We start from the raw sequence: 13,233 nt of genomic DNA on the forward strand, positions 1-13,233 counted from the left end.
ATTTCTGAACCCTGTAGTAGTAACCCAGAGAGGCTGCTGTGTTCAAAAAAGGTTGGCTGGAACAAACAAATCCTATTGATAATAGTCCTTTGTTGAACTTTACCAGTAGTAAGGCTAAAAATGTCATCTTTGTCATGTATGTATGGGTCATTAGAATCAAAAGATTATATTTGAATCAGGTGATGAATTGACTGTATTCTTTAAATTTTATGTCAATCGACCTAGATCATGAAAAGAAGTTGATCAACTGGATATTTTGTCTTGAAGGTAGGACTGCACGATTTCGAAAAAAAGATGTAATTGCTATTATTTTGACTTATATTGCAATTGATATGCGATATTAGAGAGAATGATAATTTTTCAATAATTATTCTCATTTCATTGATAATCATATTAAATGATTATGGTGTGATTTTTTGCAGGGATCTGTACCAAACAAAGATGTTTTCTTAAGTCTGTAGAATATGAATAGGCCAGGACATCTCTCTCTCAGCACCACAATATTTAATTTAAAATGGTTTATTGACACACATTTCACCTTTAAAAAATGTTGCGATTTTAACAAATACTGCGATTAGAAAATTGCAGTAGGCCATATTGTGATTTCGATCAAATTTGAATTAATTGTGCAGCCCTACTTGAAAGCGGCACAAGAAGAAAGGTCAGATGGTAACAAAAATCATTAGGAATCAACCTCTGGAGACATTTCCAGTGTGATTTATCAATGTGATAGAAAATTAAATTAAATTTGCTGATAACTGTTGCATTGTGAGGAAATCCCCAAACTTTGTCCCATTGATAAACAGAAATATCTCAATAAATACCTTCTAGTCACTTTGGTGGATAACAGTTACAAAAATGAATCTGGAACACGTTTTATAAACACAATAATATGTCCTTACCTGCCATGTCCGTAGCGAAGGTCCGGTCCGGTCTCCAGCCGGTGTACCAGCCCACAACTTTACCCCCGGACACCAGGGGACGCTCATACGCTCTGCCGCCTACAAATCCCACCGGCCAAACAGAAACACCCCGAGTACTACGCATCTGCAAAGAAGGAAGAAACAAAGGTTTTAGTTCAGTTATTTTGACATACATTACACAACTGAATACATACACATTGTTTTCATACATTTCAAGCGTAAAGGTCGCTGGTAGACCCAAATGAGACGACTAAGTTAAACACAAAGCTGTCCACTGTCTTCAGACCAATGCTATTTGACAGTTGTGTTATTTAAAATCAGCAGGAGGCAGATGTGCTCTAACAGCCTCCTCTGTGGGGCTGGTTAAAAGTGTGTTCTGCTGTAATAACAACAGCTGTGACATCGTCTAAGGTCAGACTTCTTGCTGATCCACATTCAGTTTTCCCGTCAATCACGATACAAGTTCTGCAAAAGCGAACTGGACATACTGTCTGAGCCTACGGGGCGATGTCCAACTCTGTGGATGCAATAAAGTGGAAAACCCCAGAAAGTCTGTTGATTTTGAAATTAATTACTCGTGTGTCAGTTTGCATGAGTGATTAGAGATCTTTAATTTCTTATGAAATGTGGGTGAGAGCAGCAGCGTGCAGGGAGTCTGTGGCTAACCGAATAGAGGACTAAATGAAACTGTGCTACGCGGCGCTGCCTTCCATTTTCACAGTGAATGAATTTGCACACAGCCGGAAGCAGAGCGACGAGAAATGAGATGGAGAGAGAGCGAGATAAAAGACAGAGATGGGGGATGTAGGGTGGGGGGAGAGTGGACTGTGTGAGGACGGCTGAGTTTTTGTGTTAGAGTATGAGACATCTGTATTTTGCCTCATGTGTGGGTGCATATGTGTGCGTGATTCTATTTTCCAACCCTGGCCACCCTGAAGCCCATTCATTCAGACGCTGCTCCTCATCACTCACACAAACAGCCTCCAGCCAGTCGCTCATGACAAAACAGAACAAAACAAAATCAGGAAGCAGCGCTGCGTTACTGCGCCCAGACATCACACTGAGCTCTAGCTTTTAAAACCATGGAAAACCAAGTGTATATAGCACAACATATGGAGAGGATTCACAGTGTGGTTGCAAACTTCCAAGAAGAAGACCAGGCTGTGTGCATAAAACAGTCTGTAGAAGAACACCTCACCTCAAAGAGTTTATCTCATCTAAGATGTATTTATTGGTGAATAACTTAAAGGACAGGGGTTCTCAAATGTATTACTCAAAGGTCCGCATCTGATTTTTATTATGGATGCACCGATCTGACTGTTTCAGTCCTCATACCGATAGTGATTTCTGGGCTTTGGGTCCGATGCCGAGTACCGATCCGATACCAGTGTTTAATTAATAAGCTGTATGCTTCACTGCGTGGAAGTGACTGGGATCATTCTTTTATGTGTAAGGCAACATCAGGCTAGACTTAAATATTGCTTTCATAACTTTGCAAAACAAAATGTAACAAATAAATGCATAGATATAAATTTACTGAATTGTTATTTATTATTAAAAAAATAAATCGTAAATCAACATGAAAACCGTTTTAATGCAGCGACAAATTGGTCAAAAAAAACTTAAACAGGAATTTAAACTATGTATATGTATGTAACTAGTATATAATGTATATAGTATTTAAACATAGATTTGAGTTTAATAGATCGGCCCAATTGTCATGATATCCGATCCAGCTATTTGAGTCGGTATCGGCCCGATATCCAATCCGGTATCGGTATCGGTGCATCCCTAATTTTTATTAAAGGTCAGAAGTCCAGAACGATTGGGGATAACAAAATAACATCATAACTAGGGCTGTCAATTGATCAAAAATATTTAATCGCGATTAATCACATGATTGTGTATAGTTAAACGCAATTAATCGCAAATGAATCCCACATTTATCTGTTCAAAATGGAAGATTTGCCAAGTATTTAATGCTCTTATCAACATGGGAGTGGGTAAATATGCTTGCTTTATGCAAATGTATATATTCATTATTGGAAATCAATTAACAACACATTGTTTAAATACCGCAACAGTAAGGTTTACAACAACAAAGTCACTATATAAACTCAATAATATCTCACTTTAAACAAATCTAAAAATGCCATGATTTTCCAGCCTGATAATTGTGAGCAAAAACCAATGAGAGCCCATGAAATGATTGGAGTATTTGTCAAATCAGGTGAAGAAAAGGTTCATGTTGATGTGATGGGGAGAACTGTCAATCTGCCATTGACAGCCTAATTAAAGGATGTCTGCCTCCAGCAGTGTGCATATTGAGCCTCGCCGGAGCTCAATGACGGAAGAGAAACTGTAGACGGAGCTGCGAGGCAAGAAAATGTAAAACAGTTTATACTGTATGAACATGCAGCTCAAAGTCAGTACTAACTGTAGTACTGGCCTCCAGATAGATAAAATATAAAATTGGATGCCTGATGAAGGTTCTTACCTGAAACCATGCGTCTCTAATAAACTCATTGCTGACTTTATCACTCTTTATACTACCCCTGGGACACCTATCTCCTGATTGAATACTATCACGGTACTTGGGTGCCGATTCGATTTGTATTATGATTTTTAAGAATTACGATTCAATATTATGATTTATTTTTGTTAGCTTTTTTAACACTAGACCATGGGAAAAAGTAAAATCATACACTTTTAATTTGAAAAATATCTAAATTAATAGATTAAATATTGGATTTTCAGCATGTATGTAGTCAGAGATGTCCTGAAGTCAAATATATTAGTCATTATCAGGCATTATTTATAAAAAGAATTTCCAGCAACCAAAAAAATCAAAGAATAAATACATATATATAATACATACATATAATATACAGTATATATACATTTCCCTCACAAATGAGTGGTATTTTTTTTAATTAATAAGGGACAGGTAACATGTTTTATACTTCTGGTTAATATAATGCAATCAATCTTATTTCCATATGTGTATTTTGTGTGTACAGTTCCCTTTGTTAACACCTTATTTTGAAAACAGGACCGTTACCACAATACGACAACGTTTCCTGTCCATGACAGAGTTCGCATGCAGTTTTAACCGTGATTGCTAGCTCTGCTTTTCCTGCAATGTGTGAAACCCAAAGTGTTTCCATACTTTACTGTATGTGTAGTGTTTACCACGTTGGATTTAACATGTGAGGGTGCAGGTCGTATCCATGCAGACCTGCCGTTTTCTACTTTCTGTGGTTTGTTTTGGTTGATTGATGGATACGGAACGGATATGATGTCACGATACTCAGACTACAACAATAAAAGTGTGAACTTCCTTCTACCCCCACACAGACTCCAGACTTGAATGAAACAAATATATCAATTCTGGCATTAAAAATCGATTTCAAAATCGTGAAAAAAAAAATTGCGATAAATAGGTGATTCGATTTTTTGTCCCACCCCTATTACATACAAATTGATTACTTGGATTACATATGAATTATAGAACATTACTTCTCGTAGGTATGTCTACAAACAGTACAGGAACAGCCTGAACTCAGTGTAACTCACTTTCTTTACAAACTGTGCTTGTATCATTAATATTCAAATTGAGGATGGAACATAATCTTCAATTCACTACTGAAAATTAAAGAATGATGTTGCAGCAATGTTAACCCCTTAAAGAAATAAATCAACATTTTGGGGAAAACTGAGAGTTAGATGAGAAGCTTGGTAGGTAAACTCTCGTGTTTATGTGTTTACCATGGAGTTAGGATGCAGGCACTAGGAATTAAACCAGCACATGTAAAAGCTTTCATAAGCTGATAACAGCCTGAATCCCTGTTGAAGAACAGGGCATTTATTTATATCTAACTGTCAGAGATGAGAACACCCCTTCCTTTCCTTTCATTTATCTTCTCTCCACCTCTTTTGCCCCGTACCCTTCTGCCGGGGCCCCTGAGCGAGACCGGCAGCTTTGAAGCCCTTTCCTTCTTAATGCTGTGGCCCCTTGAGTTTGCCTGTGTGACGCTAAAACCCTTCCCCCTCGTTTCTCTTTTGCTGCTGTCTGCCTTTCTCTCTCAGGTCATTTTTCAAAGACTACGGCTCCTCTGCTTTGTAAAAAAAACACAGATGAAAAGGAGAGAAAGAGGAAGAACGAGAGGCTGACTCTGTGTGTTGGTCTTTCCCAGATCATTCCTGGAGTACAATCGTTATTTTGGCTTAGTGGTTAAGTCCTAGTTTGACTGCTAATGATCCATCAAAGCTCAGCACAGTTTGATAGAATGGAAACAGAGTCCATGGGTGCTCAAACATATTCAGACACGCTGGCTGAATTTACAGGGGGCCCAATTTTATAACACTTTGAAGACCAATATTTAGATTTTTCTTCTGCAGCCTTGAACAAGATCTGCACCACAAAATGGTGAAAATAAATCATATTTCCTGCATAAATACACTAAGTAATATCTGTCTTTGTTGTGTTTAGCTTTTCAGTGTTCACAGAGGTTTTCAAAAGTCAAATTCAAGTCACTTTCAAAGAGTATTTACAAACATGCAATTTTCTGAAGTAAGTCAAAATGTGTATTTTCCTCTGCAGTGAAGGGAATACATGACTGCTTGTTTATATCCTCTATGTCTCCTAGATGAAATGATTTCCTCATAAACATCTCCATTAGAAAACCTCATCAAGAGCAGAGGGATTTAACTGGATGTTTTAGCCAACACCAGCACAGTGTGTGCTAAAACTGTTATAATATAGTCACCTTTTACACACTTTTTACACTGCCATGCTTTTACTGTAAGACAGAGTCGAAATTGGGATTAGGAAAATGATTAATGACACTGTCATGAGAGCATTTGAAGACCACAGTCAGAGCCAAATAATATGACAGTTTAATATAATCCTAACATACAACACTTTCATTTGTGCTTGATAATGAAATGTGCCATGTCATGTCTATGTCCTCGTGTCAACTTTGTACTCAAAGTGACGTTATACATCAAATAACATTTAATGACAACTGTCATCTATGTTATTTCAGGTGCTCAGTCATTACATGTTGCAGATATGTTCAATATAATGACATTGACATTATGGCTTTATAATGTTGATATGGTTGATCTATTAGCACACTTTCTATTAACAGACACAAAACAACATTAGCATTCATTTGGAGTTGTGTTTCTGGCCACCTGATAAATATCCATCCAATATTCACTCTCCTTTTAGCTCTGTTTTTTGGTCTCCACTAACTCCTGAGAAAAATGTCTGGACCTTTAGCTGCTAAATGCTGTCATTTGGTGCTGGCAGGTAGCGCACAGTGGGATTATTAGAGCTTTCTGGCTGGAGACAAAGTGCATGAAAGCTGTGAGACTGCACCAAAACATTAAAGTTGCGACCAGGAAAACCAAGTCAAAGGACGGGTACATTTTATTTATTTTTTTAGGTTTTTATATCAATCTGTGGTTTCACAGTGGAGGTTTCAGCATGATGACGCTGCTACATATACAGTATACAGTATATACATCCTTGTAGTCAGTGTATTACATACAGTAACTTAGATGGCGGTCGGCACGCTCCTAGTTTGGAGAAGCAGGCAGGAGTACCGGCACGGAAGCTAAGCAATCTACTGCTGTGGACGCACCACGTTAGTTTGGATCTGAAAGTCACACAATAATACAAACAAACTAACCGATCGATGCAGCGGTAGACCAGCAACTCCTGTGTTACACGAGGTAAAATTATTGGTTTTGTGATGTAGTCTGGTGGCTTTGAAGACAGCAAAATAACAGCTTCAGCACCCCTGTCAGAAAGGGCCGTCTGATGGCGAGGTAAAGTGGTGAAAATATTTCAAATATAGTATTCACTTCAACTGATAGCATTTTTTTAGGTGGCTAAAATAAGTTTTTCTGCTGCTCCCGTCCACAGTCGCTCAACCTCGCCGTCAGACAGCCCTTTCCGACGGGGAACTGAAGCCGCTCTCTTCAAAGCCACCAGACTACATTGACAAAAACAGTAATTTTACCTCGCAGAACATTGGGAGAATACATACAGCCACACTTCAAATAATCCAAACTAACCATTTCAGTAACATTGACTCAGTTAGTGCTAGCGTTCACATTATTCATAACCTTATTGATTAACTTACTTTGGTAACCTACGTCACTGCTTTTTGCTAACAGCTGAGGGGGCGTTTCGATTTGAAAATCCCAGAAAATAACGTAGATGGAGACAACTTTTAAAAGATGCTAAAAACAGGGGAACTGCTGAGTAATAATTCTCTGTGGGTTTGTCACTACAAGCGACTCCTTTCACATTACATGACTCATTGTTTATAAAGAAAAATATCAGTGCAACTTTAATCTAGTTGTTTTACTTAAAATTGATTCAAAAAGTGTTTTTGGTGGTTTAGAACAAATCCTTTTCACATACGCTGCTGTTTTTCTAGTCTGAAAATTAGAGTCTGTGAGTTGTTAATTCGACCAATCAGATGCAGGAAGGGTTCATGCTGATGTCTGATTGAAGGAGAAGGTGTCAATAATGCATTGTATAGCCTAGTTACAACAACATCTGTCTCAGACAAACGCCTGCAGAGCATCTCCAGACTGCATTAAATAAGCGAGATGAAAACAGTGGGCTGGCAGTGCCACATCTCACTGCTTACCCTCTTGTTGTTTTTATAGCTTTCATTTATCCATTACAACTGGACTGTGGCCAGGCTGTGGAGTTATCAGTGCATAATGTGAGTCTATCTATCTAGGGAGGCAGTGTCATTAGATTCAAAATCACACCTTCCAGATCTTCCTGTTAGACGGTCTGAGGATAAAAATCACATTAAGATGACAAGTGAATCTTTGCCCACGGCACACAGAGCAAGTGACAGACAGTAATGTTAGGGGGTGTCCAAGTTCAGCATCAGTTTAATCAAGCACAGCCTTTTAACAACATGATATTACAGGATGATAAAAAAAAAAGTGATATTAAACCATCTTTGTAGACAGGTTTGATCTGATATCAGAAAGATACTGCACTTAGGTCCTGATGTGAGTCGCACCTGACTACAGATGTTGCCTCAATTTTCATTTTCAGCATCTGTGCAGCCGTCTTATCAACAACAACTCAATGTCAAAATGTTTGCTGGGAGCCAAACAAAGCTGTGGGGTGACAGCGTTTCAACAGATGGCACATCATTCTGCTCGGTGGCGACTGCTTCGGCACATGCTGGTTTTCATGCCACCATCTGCAGATTACTGCTGGCACAGGAAAAAGTTTGCAACACAAACTTCTAGTTATACCTTTATTTAGGTTGGCTGAGCATATATACATGCTGTGTACTGCGATGCCCTGTTGGCAGGTACAATGAAAAATAAATTAAATGATGTGTCAAAGAACAGACACAAGGGGAATCAGAATAAGGCTCGCTTAAAGCAGTTACAGGCAGGTGCGGGTCCATTATTGAGAATAGTTTGAAGTTTAAGGCTTCTGATTTTTACATGGATTTGCAGATTATTCCCGTTTGTTGAAACAGTGAAAGCGGTCTTTCCTAAATCAGAGCTTTTGATCCAAAATTAATACCAATGGTTATTACATCTGCATGCAGTAATGAGTATTGGAATTATCTCCAGTAATGAACCAAAGAGCTGAATGTAAAAAGTGGAGGCAGCAGAGGAAAATTGCTTTCAACAAGCATGACTGTTCTTTTATTTGCATTAAGCACCAATTTAAAGTTAATAGGAATGTGCTGCATTGCATTAAAGGATAGTTTAATTTAGCCACGGATTATTTAATAGACTCAGCCACACAGTAAAAAATAGCATCATCCCATAAAGGATCGGTCAGACCAGAAAGTGGCACAGAGAAGTTCACACGCTGAAGCTAAGCTAACGAGACAAATAATTCAGTTTATTCTAGACGCATTTGTACTGTTAATTTCTGTCTTCTGTCTCACAACTATCTGCAAATCATGCCTCTATACTCCATCTATCCATCAATCCATTCTCATCTGCTTATCTGGGGCCGGGACGCGGTGGCAGCAGGCTAAGCAGAGGGCCAGGGCCTCTGCCTGGCCCCGCGAGGGCCAGGCAGAGTTCCCACGAGGGGATCCTCCCCCAACTAGTAGCTGTCCAAAAGTGCACCACTGTAAAAGAAAGGGGTGTGCTGGATTTATAAGAAAGGACAAAACAAGAGCATCATTGCAAAACGGAATGCGGCACGATAATCGTTTTGTCGATTATCTTGTTTTCATAATCGTTGGAAGCCAAAATCCTAATTGAAATTCGATTAATTGCACCGCCTAGATAGATATACGGTAACAACATCATCAGCAAAGGTTAAACAAAGAGCTGTTTTGTGTGATCACTCTCAAACAAAAGGCCAGCAGCAACATGTCTGTTGAAAGATGATCGCAGGACATTCTGAATTAATGGTAAACAGATTTTTTTATATAGGGAGCTAAAGGTTTGCCTTCCAGATTTTAGCTGCTCTCAGTGGGGACTTGTGAGGAAGTAAGTAGTATCCTGACTTGGCAGCTCTGACTGCAGCTGTGCATTCATCCCTTTAACGCCTAAATGCTAACTAGTGAGTTGGTTCCTCTGTTTCTGGCTGTTGTCCAGGTTTTCTTTACTGCCAATTCAGGAGTAAACCAGGAGCACAGTCTATCTTTTATTCATCGATTTTACTATCATCTTGTGTTTTTTTTACTGCTACCAAAACCAATTTTCAGAACAGTTACTCCCACTTTAAGTCTTCATTGTTGGGAGATGTTATACCATTAACTGAGAGAGAAAAGTGTTATTATGTTGAAGTCCTCTTTAGGTTTACAGAATTTGAGTTTCAAACACTCACCAACACTGCAGCAATCTTGGGAAAGTATGGAGTCGAAGAAAAAAATCAATGGCAACCTGGAAAGTAATCCTCTGCACAGAAGCAGGTTTCTATTTTGGGAGTGTGTGTGTTATTTAATGCGTATTTTTCACTGGAAGTTGAGTAAAAATCCATATTTTTTAAAGCAACGTACAAATCGATGTTACGGTAGGAAGGAAAGCACACACCCCATCTCTGCAGGCTGAGATACAATACAGTGTTTTCATCACAGCAAATAGCGACGCAATGATAAAGTTGTATAAAGTTTAAAAGGAAGAACACAAATAGTCTTGAATTGTGTCACTACAGATCAAGGTCTCTGAGAAGTTACATGTTATTCCTCCAGTCCACATCTGAGAACACAGACAACTCTCTAAGAAACCACACAGTTCAACTTTGTGATCAGGTTTGTCATCAAAAACAAACTGCAGCTTCCCCACAGGGACTGAATTGGGGAAGGAAAATAGTAAAGGTTGCTGACTGTGAGAGCACACAGTGGGATTTTGTGGAGATAAAGTGTTTTTTTCTAGTCCTGAAGTACCACAGCTCCACAAGAACACATCTCTCCTTGGGGTGTAAAAAACAACAAATTCTCTGGGTCCACACACATTCAACCTCCGTACAAATCACAAAACTGCCATAAAGAGCTTTCCAATCTGTAAACACACAACTCTGTCAATCCTTTGACCCTCAATAAACCTTTTTTACTTCAGACATTTTGACTTGTCATAACAGGAAAAGCGCAGGTGAATCAAAAGTCGTTAACGATGGCTCAGTTCCATCAAATATCCCAGTAAGCCACGACAGTGACATGGTTTACACCTGGTTTTAAAATGCGACTTGGGCGATCGGATCACAAGTGGACAGCACTAAATACAAGTATAAACGACCATCAAGATGCATTATGATCACTTGCCGAGGTGGTCTGTAACGCATTTGACCACATACCTTTTGTAGTGTAAAAGATAATGTGTCCTGATGCGTCCCGGACGAGAACGCAAAAGGAAAATACGTCATCAAAGCCGCGGCTCTCCTTTTGTTCCTCGCCACCTTTTCTCACCTCCAGTTGGTTCCCAAATAAGCTGGAGTATCGGGAGTGTGTCTAACACTTTGGGCAATTTGGTGTGACCTGGAACATGGCGAGGAATAAACAAAGTCTGAATTGTTTTGACTTCTTCTTCTTCTTCTTTTAATTTACGGTAGACTGGACACGGGAAGTGCATTGCTGCCTCCCGCCGGTTAAAAACAACAATGCATTTGGTCTTAGCAAAGGGAAATGTTGTAATTGTTTATTTGCATAGAGCGGGGAAGTGAAAACCGATCACAGGTGGTAACTCGAGGTGCATGTGGAGACACATTATAATGCCAGGTGTGAACTGACGTATTTAGAGCTGACCACTTGTGATCGGATCCCCCAAGACGTTAAGATGTTATGTTGATGTCAGGTGTTAACAGGGCTAGTGAGCCAGGAACTAGCTCACCTAAAGGGAATGTAGTTGTTTTTAATGTTATCAATTACACCTGTGCTGTTCCTGCTATGACATGCCAAAATGTCTGCTGGGGAAAATGTCTATTTCATAAGGAATAACTACAAAATAAGACTAATAAAATCACAATATCGAGAAACTGAATGACAATATATGGTTTGGATCGGATGTTGAACTACTTCCAGGTTTGTGACAAGACAAGCACTGGTATGACCTGGAGCCTAAAACTTTCTCTGTGTCAGTACCGTCTCCTGGTATCTCCCATGATCGCAAAAATATTTGACAATTACACCATGTTTGTCTCACCATCAACTGTCCTCAGTGTTGATGCTGAGAGACAGAGAGGAAGTGGAGTATTCTAAAAACAAACGGGTTGCACAAAAAGGCGTATGAATGACATGATAACGCGCAAGGCATTTAGCGTACAATAAGAATGCCGTTCTTGCTTGAGGCGTGTCATTTGTATGCCATGTAGTCTGTACTGACAGTAATGTAAATGTACAAATGAGGGCAGGTGGATGGGTCCATCAAACACACAACTTTCAACCAGGAGACCGTTGTATAGATAAGTTAGTGACGCAACGTTAGTGACGCAACGTTAGTGACGCAACGTTAGTGACGCAACGTTAGTGACGCAACGTTGTTTCCGTAAGTATTTTAATTAGTTGACGTACTTATTTTAAGCCCAATCATGACGTTTCTCCCTAAACCTAACTAGCTGGTTTTGTGGCCTAAACCTGAATGAGGACGTTAACGTAGTTTTGTTGTGTGGCGTACAAATGACATGCGAAATGCCTCAAATGTGTCCTCATGACATGCCTGATGTCCTGCTTTTTATACACCGTCCCATGAGATCAGATTGTCTAAAAAAGCTTAAAAGGTCTCTTCTTGTATAACAAAGTGTTAAGGGAGTTGACGTAATTTTTTGATCGAGCATACCTGGAGAGTGAAATGGAAATTAAATCCATATGTGATAATATCATAAATTTTTTGGGGATATGGGTGTTGAAGTGAGTCAAAGGCTGGAATAATTCCAGGGAAATGTCATTTCATTCTTCTACTTCGACTGACAAGATCTGCTGACAACACAAGCTGTCTGCCCTCACTCTCCGAACACTCTGATGAATCTGTGAACGCCTTTGTTCTGTACTGTACATCAGTTTTATACACTTTGAGCCACCAGCGGACACTGTCATGCGTTACAAAAGCTCCTGTCTCATTATCAATATGGATATCTTCACCGGAGGGCAGACTCTCTACTGAGATAACAAATAATTCATCTTGAAACATGAAAAATTATTTCAGATGCAGCTTCGGGCAGGCCAACCCGCAAGTCCTGATAAATCACAGCACCGGCAGCGCAGTGAGTAAACGCATGCTATTTACAAGTAAACAAAAGAAAAGCTTGGGGTGAAAAATACAGTGCTGAGAGGAATCACATTTCATCTGACTCGCAGCCAGGACAGTGTCTGGGAGCGCTGAGGCTCGGTCGGGTAATCAACTCTGACTCCCTCCCCTGCAAACAAATAGGTGAGAAGTGAGTTGTGTATACACATAAAGAGACTCTTAATGATGGAGTATATGAAATCCATTATGGATGTTCTCGTTTCCTGCCTCCTGCCCCGGAGAAAAAGCCGTCATTGTGTTGTTTGCGCACCGGGACGAGTGTTCGGGTGGCTGGGCCGGGGTGTGATTTTAATCAAGCGTATTTTTATCTGTGTGTTATTAATATGCATGCAGAGGCAATTGGATAAAGGGAGGGAAGAAATGAGCTGGGAGAAAATGAATGAATCAAATTAGAGAGGCCGGGGATGGGCTATGAAACTGGGATGCAATAGAGCATGATGTGTGTGCAGGTTGAATGCTTTATTGGTTTATGTGAGAAAAAAATGAAAGAGATGAAGGTCAGTTTATGAGTATAAACCTGTACATATATGTCACAGTGTTTCTTTCC

General features: G+C 39.6%; 1 protein-coding gene across 2 annotated transcripts in view; it reads right to left on the reverse strand.

Moving 5' to 3' along the window:
* b3gat2 (beta-1,3-glucuronyltransferase 2 (glucuronosyltransferase S)) overlaps positions 1-13,233 on the reverse strand; it is a 50,947-nt gene that overhangs the window by 24,534 nt on the left and 13,180 nt on the right. For both annotated transcript variants that reach the window (XR_012595307.1, XM_074646945.1), the window contains exon 2: positions 903-1,047. Coding sequence is in view for 1 of the 2 variants with exons in the window: in XM_074646945.1 (XP_074503046.1) it covers positions 903-1,047 (145 nt within the window). In the remaining variant the exon portion in view is untranslated. The remainder of the gene's footprint in view (positions 1-902; positions 1,048-13,233) is intronic.

The sequence above is a fragment of the Sebastes fasciatus genome, chromosome 9 (genome assembly GCF_043250625.1).
Source record: "Sebastes fasciatus isolate fSebFas1 chromosome 9, fSebFas1.pri, whole genome shotgun sequence".
Lineage (NCBI taxonomy): Eukaryota > Metazoa > Chordata > Actinopteri > Perciformes > Sebastidae > Sebastes > Sebastes fasciatus.